Source organism: Myzus persicae, unplaced genomic scaffold, assembly GCF_001856785.1.
Source record: "Myzus persicae strain clone G006 unplaced genomic scaffold, MPER_G0061.0, whole genome shotgun sequence".
Classification (NCBI taxonomy): domain Eukaryota; kingdom Metazoa; phylum Arthropoda; class Insecta; order Hemiptera; family Aphididae; genus Myzus; species Myzus persicae.
Genome location: NW_019102308.1, coordinates 238,718 through 247,958, shown reverse-complemented (window position 1 = coordinate 247,958; position 9,241 = coordinate 238,718). Strand labels below are relative to the sequence as shown.

Here is a 9,241-nt window from a genome sequence, read left to right as displayed (position 1 = left end):
ATACAATTGTATCTAAGATACTGTCCAGCCCCGAGTATAGTATGGTATTGTAGTATAGAGTAATACCAATATGGCAATATGTTATACCTTATCGTTTCCATCTTTTCTAATATATAATAAATAATAATATATTATATTATAAGCATTATGAAAGATCAGTTAGGTACTTATGTGTATATATTTTTATCAAAATTATTATTAAATAGGTTTTATAAGATTATATTAATTTTTATTCAACTATTGTATTAGAAAATCTTAACTTTCGATGTATTGGTGAATGGATATTTTACTATCATAATAATAATAATTATATATGTATTATAAGACTATATTCATTTTTATTCGATTAATGTAATATGTTAAAACAGTTTATTGCCAATTGTTTTATTTCATTATTTTTTCACAAAGTTGTAGGTAATAATGTTTGATAAACTACTGTCCGAAAAAGGGGCCTCCCCATGATGGCACATGAAATCGCAGGGGGTGCAGGTGCATATACACGTAAACGTAAAGGGAAAATTTCTTGTACTCATGAATCATGATCATGATGACTAGCTAGTTAACAACTACTTTCATAGGTACTACCTATCTAGGAAGGTACCTACTTAATGCTCAATGATCGGGAGATAGCGTATATCTACCTACCCTCTAAAGAATAAAGATTATATTGTGTGAAAATATTCTCCAATTTCCAACTTTATGTGCATCAAATACACATATCACCATAATACATTATAACATCTAAGTAATTTAAAAACCTACACTGGCCGGGTTTACACAGACCGGCCCAAAGTTGGCCCGGCCCGGACGGGCTTTGGGCCGGACTACATTCTATAAAATGCAAGGCTGGGCCGGACCTCTATTATTATAAAAGTTATGGGGCCGGACCACTTTTTAGACATAAGTTACTGGCCGGGCCAGGTTTATATGAAAAATTAGGAAATTCTAGCAGGACCAAAATTATAAATAAAAAAAAAATATAATATTATGCTATCGAATATGAATTATAGACATGTACAAAATATGATATATGATGAAATTAACTTGCTACCTTTATTATGAAGAAGCTCTAAAAATATTGTTGGATCGTGCCGGTTTTCTAAAAAATTTTATTGGGCCGGGCTTTCTAAAAATACTACAGGGCCAGATCGTGTCAGGCTGTAAAAAGTATTACCGGGCCGGATCTAATTAATGTGATTAATATCATCAAAAACGAATAAGGCGACTCCACACCGAAATTGACCTCACCGGGCTTAGACTTTACATCGAATAATGTATAGGTGCCATAGAGGACTTATAATAAGGTAGAAACTAAATATAGATGGCACTATAGCAGTAACACATAATTTGAAGTATTTAGTAACTAATATCTCTTCATTGCACCTATACGGCTATATACATAATATCATTAAGTAATAAGTATATATTATATACATATAATAAATACTATGTAAATGCAGATAATACAGATTTTACCATTTACTTCAAAAGTATACATAATATATATTTATACGTCATATTATATAGGTGTAAGAGTGCGAATGTGCAATTTATTTTAGTATTATTGGTATTATTTTGGGTGTATAAGGACTAATTTATTATTATTATTAATAATGTATTATATTATCTCCACACAACGGTCAACGGAAAATAAATATGAAAAAAAAATTATTGGGAAACCTAAAATACATTTCCTCCGGCCATATAATATCAAATATGATATTTAAATATCACCCGAAATTATTGAATCATTTAGAATATTCATACCTCAATTTTTAATTATAGCTTGAGTTTAACGATCTTAATACATGCATTTTACTAACTAATATGGTACTGAAATACTGTTTTAATACTTAAATAGTTAAATCTAGCTGTTTCGTGGGTATATGGTACAGAGTAATGACTATATAGACTTGCAGTATAAACGCTACACGTGTATTATATTATTTTAATTTGTTCCAAGAAATATTAAACCATCAAACTCAAAACGCAACGAAAACTGCGAAATAAATAATGAAATAATGCATAACACCGACGCATACGGCAAGGATGTGGATATACACAGATACACTGTATGAGGATTATTATAAATAATTACCTATATGGTTATATGTAATTGTGTGGAATGCGCCAACATCGATATAGTCAAGTAGTTTATAAAAAATAATGTTTTAAAAATATTCAAAATTGTAAAACTGTATTTTACATAGCTGCAGGTAGATGAAAATATTGTTTGAAAACATTTTGGAGGATGTTTGAACCATTAAATCCATTTGTACCGATATCATAATATGCCACTATCGATTATTATATTTTCTATAATTGTATTACTAACTTAATTTATACATTAATATCTTTATAAATCTTGTAACTGGTAGGTACTCGGGAATAACTTTTTATCCGATTATGTAAGTTTTGACAGTACAATAACAACTATAGGCTTAACCGCACAATAGGTGGTACAGTTGTACATTTACCTTTACCGAGTGAAAATGTAATACATTTGCGTAGCGTATAACATATGAATATTATCGTGAACTTACACATTATAGTTACATTTAAGTCATGTGTAAGGAATATTATGATTGTGTATGCACACGTATAATATAGTTTTTGATAAAAATTACGAATATGATAAGGTATTACTTGAAAATATTTCATTATGCGCATTATTTGCATATAAAGTACGCTACTCACCCTGCACCGGCTAGTGAGGCTTTCGGAAAGTGGGAGAGTCGCGACTATGCAGCCCGCCAATCGTTCGGCTTTGGAGGAAATTCGTTTTGCTATGACATATAATATTATATACAAAACAATACAGAATAATGTCGACTTTTAAACGTTTAATAAATAGTTGAAATAACTTAATCAATCGAATTAATATTTATTCTACGTAGAAACTTTTTTAATATCCTTTTCTTTTGTCTTGCTGGTTAGTTCCGTCTTGCACGCCAGCAGAGTTGATTTTGTTCGCTGACAAGTTTTCATCCCAATCGTCGCAATTCTACAGTGACATAAAATAAAGTAGGCATGTCGTATATATATATATAAAGAATACCGGATGAACTATATTTAAATTTTAAACTATATATAAACCGTAATCGTTTTAAAATATTTACCCTTTGAGCTTTATTCTCCATGCACACTGCGAAGTTTTTTGAAAATTCGCATTTGTTATTATGCGAGTCTGTGTAATGAAATCAATGGTGACGACGAATTAATTTATGTTAATAATATTATATTCCACAACTGTTTCCAAAGTTATAAGAGACTCACCCAGTTCGAGGGTGTCGAAGCATTCGTCGATTGAATCCTGTATGAATTCCTTCAGTTCGACGTCTTTTATTTGATTTGTCATGATATTCACTATTGAATGTTTGTCCGGACGAGAGTTCGAGTTCAGCTGTCCGGCAAGTATAAATATAATTTCTAAATTACTGTATTGTATAATAAGTGTAGATAGTATAACGGACTGTAATCGTTCGAGTGTTAAAAGCAACAAACTTTCTTTTATAATAGGTACGCTTTGTCGGTCATAAATATAAAATTAATCGTTTGATTTCCACACGAAATAAATCACAATACTTTTTTTATTTAGTATGAATATTGAACGATTAAAATAAGATTAGAATATTGATTTAAAATTTCAATCTTACATTCAATATAGGTATACCTATAATGGCTATATCCTGCAGTGCTTGACTTGGAAAAATTAAAGTGGGGGGGGGGCTTTGTTTACTTTAAAAAAGAGCATCCCATCCCTTGATAAACGTTATGAGTCGAAGGGGCTCTCCCCCACACCCTTTTTAATACACATATTTAAATCATATCAAAAATATTTATAAATGATTAATATATAAAAAAAAAATATAATGGCTAATTACTAACTATTGTAAATAATATAATATTATATTTATAAATAATGTTAAACTCGAAATGATAATAAAAGTAAATAAATAAATAGTTTAGTAATAATAAGTTTATATTAACTAATTTATAGATCCGTGGTTATGAAATAATTCATAGATAAGACAAATTATGATGGTATCTCTAGCATTTTGATAAATGCGTCCCATGCGTTCTCCTTAAGAATAATAGTAGGGGTACGTTAACATTTCTGAAAAATTAGTTGGGGTATTCCGTCCCCTTGCGTCCACTCCAAGTCGAGCACTGCCTATATCATTATAGGTACATACACCTATAGTTGGTAATTTTTTGAAATTATTTTTAAAAAACAATCTTTTTGATATTTAACCAAATTGTTTTGAAAATAAAAATTACTAACCATTTCCAGTTGATTGAACACGCAATGTATTGTGCACTGTAAATTCAAATTCAAATTGTATTGTTTTCAATAAGTATATGTGGACAAAATTATTAGGACCTAACCAAATATTATCGTTAAAAACACATAGATTATCTCAAATTTAACTTGATTTTGCTTAACTCAGCATATTCTAGACAAATCAGGCAATATGCCTACCTATTATAATATTTATGTACAAATCGGGGTGACTATATCATACTATATATTTATCTATATAGTTATAGCAGTAGGTAGGTATATTGTTTTATATTTCACTATATTATATGTATAAGCACATATAAATATAATACATAATATGTATGACAGAATAAGGGCTGTAATGTATCCGTTATTCCGTTCGCTATTAATATGTCAAATGCTCGAATATACGAAACTTATAAATATTGTGCTGAGTAGGGTAGTGAGCGTTGAAAAAAAGAGGTTTTTGACAAACTGAAAGGAACTGAAGTGATGCATAACATTTGGCGTATATACATACCTACATATAAAATACATACACACATAGATATATTATACATATAAGAATCCATGAATACCCGTGCGTCTCAAATGTACTTCTCTGCAGGTTGGATTGACGAAAAAAATCGTCTAACACTATCCACACATGATCTAAACATTTCCTGCTATTATATTATAATAGTCGATGCTTGAATATACAGTATACACAACTTAAGTTAGAACATATCTACGGAATACTGTATTATAATTAATTATATTGTTACTTTATTATTATTTATTACGTATTATTATGTAATATATACGGTATATATAAATTTAAAATTGAGTGTACTGAACCAATTAATATCTCTGTTAGCGTATGAGGATAACATATAATAGTCCTAATCATAATGACCACATAAACATGTTTAGTGGGGTCCACTATCTCAGTAACAAATCCGTTTGTTAAAACAGCTACAATTGTTTAAAACAAAAATAATATGTATAGTAAATAATATTATATAGGTAAGTAAGTATTTTAAAAATATCGTAAGGTTGAATTTCAAAAACGTATGACACTGAGTATAGTAAGTATAATAATAATTAAAAACATCTAACATATATTAGTACGTATATACAGATATCCACGAAGCTCTTATATTGGACAAATTAAATGTGATGTAATAGTCAAAACCTTTAAAGAACTTAAAGAAAAAGAGATCAAACGACCAGAGTGGAGAATTAGAGTTGTAAACCAACCTTCGGTTTACAAAAAAAACAGTTATTAATTATGGGTATTTACCAATGCATTAACTCAAATTCGGTATGTTGTACATTTGTAAGACAGTGACAACACAGAATCATGTTTCAGAGATATCAAATAGATGAATAAAGTTTATGACACAGTGAAATATCATGTTAAGTTTTTACATGCGAAAAACGAGTAGAGATACTGTGCAGTGTTTAAAAAATGTCTAAGAAGCATACGCAAAATTCGAATCAGTCATGTAATCGTAATATCATCGTTAGGGAAAGTGTTGATTATCATGACGTATCGATAGACGACAATGAATAATAATATGATATTTTGTGAAGTGGAGTAGCGATCAATAAAATAATTTGAAAGTATATCAATATATCTGCCATTATTATTACTATTACGGTTATGATATTTCATTAAAACTCAGTGACGTTCGACAATAATATATTTTATTATTTGGAGACGCATCTGATTTAAAACTCTTATCGATTATTTCGACTACAATACTTCGAGTCTATAAAATAAACCACAACCTCTTTTCATCCTAGGACACAATGATTCAGCTGTTGTATTAATGATATTATTATGCTATGCACTCTTACGGCGTCCATTTTGTCGAGATACGTCCCTTTGCCCGGCTGGTTTCCTCCGGCTTTAGTCACGTTTCTGAAACGATTGTTCCCCAAAAGCCTGTTATTGCTGCCCGTCACCGCCGCCTTCTGACGTTTCCTCTTATCATTGCTGTCATCCCTGCGGTACCGTCTCGTCGGCAGCGACTGTCTGTTATAGTTGGAATTGGATTGTCCCGAGTCGTAATCGACACTCGAGTAACTCCCTTGCCGGTGGTTTTTCGATCGACTGCCCGTGTTACCCTATAATACCCGGGCAAGAGTAAACAACGAAAATATACTTTATATGATACGATATGAAATAATATGTATATATTTTCCGATTTCGAGTCATAATTCGTAAGTAGGTATATGATGCGATGCATAGATAAAATGATAGTATTTTAATGCATATAATATATACATTTATATATAAATAGGTATATAGTGTCGAATTTCCGTTCCACGCCTCAACTGCGCAACGTTCGTGGATTATCGCTGTCGTCTGAAATACTGTACCGAGTGCACCTACCTATATGACATCATAAGCATTATAATGATATGATGGGAATATATAACTGATGAAGTCAACGTGGCCACTGGCCAGGTATTTAATATTATTATTATTTTTATTATTATCTAATATTGGATTATTATTTATCATACATGGATCATTTTTACAAATTATAAATGTTGATAGATGAATACCTATTAATTATTATAATGTTCAGATCAACATGGTCGGCATATATTCCAAGCATATCATATATTTACTATGTAGTATTATCCTTAGTATATTCACAAAGTTCAATAGCTCAAAAACTAATTTTCGAATATTGATTTTGATAGGTCCCTACTTCAAAATATTTAGAATAATATTAACCACTAAATAATTTACAGTAAAAAAGGGGATTATGGAAATGGAAGTTTATTTCACCACAAGACACTCTTTAATTAGTACAAACAATTTCAAGAATTTTAATGTGATTTTAATGGTCTTAATGGGTGTATTTAAAAATTCCAAACATCAGATTTTGAATAACTGCATTATTGAAGAAAAAAGGGGTGATCATGCTCGGTGAATTACTCTGTATAGTGTATATAATAATTCATCATATAAATCATGCAAATTTTAGGACTGAACACTCATTTGCTGTCTTCATCTTACAGTTAACATAGCACTCTAATGTTCAGCAGTTCCTGTTAAGCTTTGTTACTTTTAAAATCATAGTCTAAAAGATTCATAATTTATCAGAAATGTAACAAACTAACAACATTATGTGTGCTTGTGCGTCGGGTTTTTTTAAAAATTTTAATCGAGCTATTGAAATTCTTAAATCATAATATTTTTTATACACTCATAGAACAATTTTGCACTTACAAATGGAAATATATCAAAGATAAAGATGAAATTCATATATAAGACGAAAATAACAAATTTAGGAGTTGCACTGTTACGCCTTTCTAAATTAACTGAAAACATAGTAAAATATAGTGCCCGATCAATCTATAGGTTAGGTTAGAGAATAAAGTAAATCTTCAAAACTTAAAAAAAACTTATGATTGATTGTTATAAGAAATTATGATAAATATTTCAAATTTTTTAAAAATTATTTTTTTCATTTGTTCTCATATGCATAATATTATTGTATCGTGTTTATTTTATATTTGTACTGTCCTATATAATATAGTCCCGTATAGTCACATTTAAAGTTTTTAAGTTGAGTCATAAAAATATATTTTCAAACAAAATTCCCCTTTTGGGCTGAACATTATAGCCTTACTATGACCAAAAATGCACGAGATAGGTAGTGTTTACATAGTTGAGGGACTTATATATTTTTTTTACTGTTAGCTCTTTTTAGGCCTGTTGTAGAAATACACGAGTTTTTAAAATTACATTTTTAAATATAAAACCGCAAATCACATAGCTGCACGTCGTAATTTCATATATTATTGGTACACACGGTACTAGCTATTACAATATTATGACGTCAAGTCGTTGGTTTGTAAGAAAAGCGGAATTTGACTCGTAATTATATAGGTACCGTCCACTACGCCGTCGTCGTCGGCCGGAGAAACCATTTAAATGAGTATAGGTACGTTCCGTCACATTAATTTTTCGGACGTGTGGAAAATGCGCATACTACAAACCACGCGAGTACTGTAGCACCTAAGCGCAGTAAGAAGTCTTTCTAAATAGTCACGACTATGTCGTAAAAAAAGAAAATAATATGAAAATAATAAAATAATATTATTTTGACACTCACCGAATATTGTTGCGGTCGGGCTTCGCCGCACGACGACTGGTCGCGGTCGTAACTGCCGCCGCCGCTACCACGGTTACCGCTGAAGTCCTGTCGGTTCACGCTGAACTCGCGATTGTTATTGTTGTTTCGGCGACCGTCTCCGTTCCACCGACCGTCGTTGTCGCCGCTGCCGCCGGACGCGTAAGTAGAATAATCTCCGTCCACCGCCGACGCCGGTCGGTCGCCCGAAGTCGTGTTGTTGCACTGTTCAGCGATATCGAAAAACTCCCCATGGCGTCTCGAGTGGTCTGCCGTCCTGCACTTAAGGTTCTACACGACATTATTGTGTGGAATATTATTATGATTGGTTTTCATCACGACTGCGCACGCGGACTTGAAGTGTCAATACCGCGGTGGTATCAACAAGACTATTATACACATTAGCGGAGGATCCAGAAATTAGTTAATGCAGTTNGGGGGGGGGGGGGGGGGGGGGGGATTAAAATTTGGCTAACATCACAAATAACAATTTAATATATTATTTAAAAAGATTTTATATAATAAGCACAAACGAAGGTATTTTTTCCATATTGCTAACACCTCTTGGGTCCACCACGGATATCTCATTATACTGCATATATATATATTATATCAAAGCTAAGCCTTAATTCACAATCACTTCCTAACGTCTTACGAGTTGAATCAAATTCGTAAAAACGTAAAATAGTGTTAAACAGCGTGTTAAAAACAAAAGGTAACTACTTATTTTTGTAGTTTTTTATAAAGCAAAAATCCCAATGTTCATTAAAATGTAAAACTGCCGATGGTCGGCTGGACAGTGTTTTGATTAAATTACGTA

The 9,241-nt window shown here is 31.4% G+C and overlaps 1 protein-coding gene across 1 annotated transcript; it reads right to left on the bottom strand.

Annotated features, from left to right (window-relative positions):
• Window positions 1-2,823: 2,823 nt before the first annotated feature.
• Window positions 2,824-8,690, bottom strand: LOC111031832 (general odorant-binding protein 71). Its single transcript, XM_022311939.1, has 6 exons — window positions 8,404-8,690; window positions 6,128-6,397; window positions 4,286-4,321; window positions 3,277-3,403; window positions 3,120-3,187; window positions 2,824-3,004 (listed from the first exon to the last, which is right to left on the bottom strand). The coding sequence occupies exons 2-6, from the start codon at window positions 6,134-6,136 to the stop codon at window positions 2,906-2,908; spliced, it is 339 nt and encodes a 112-aa protein (XP_022167631.1). The 5' UTR covers window positions 6,137-6,397; window positions 8,404-8,690; the 3' UTR covers window positions 2,824-2,905.
• Window positions 8,691-9,241: the final 551 nt, after the last annotated feature.

What these genes read in the sequence shown, in the direction of transcription:
- LOC111031832 (XM_022311939.1), bottom strand. An exon ending in CTTCGACACCCTCGAACTGG is followed by an intron (nt 3,188 to 3,276) that starts GTGAGTCTCTTA and finishes TTCATTACACAG; the next exon opens with ACTCGCATAATAACAAATGC. An exon ending in TGGAGAATAAAGCTCAAAGG is followed by an intron (nt 3,005 to 3,119) that starts GTAAATATTTTA and finishes ATGTCACTGTAG; the next exon opens with AATTGCGACGATTGGGATGA.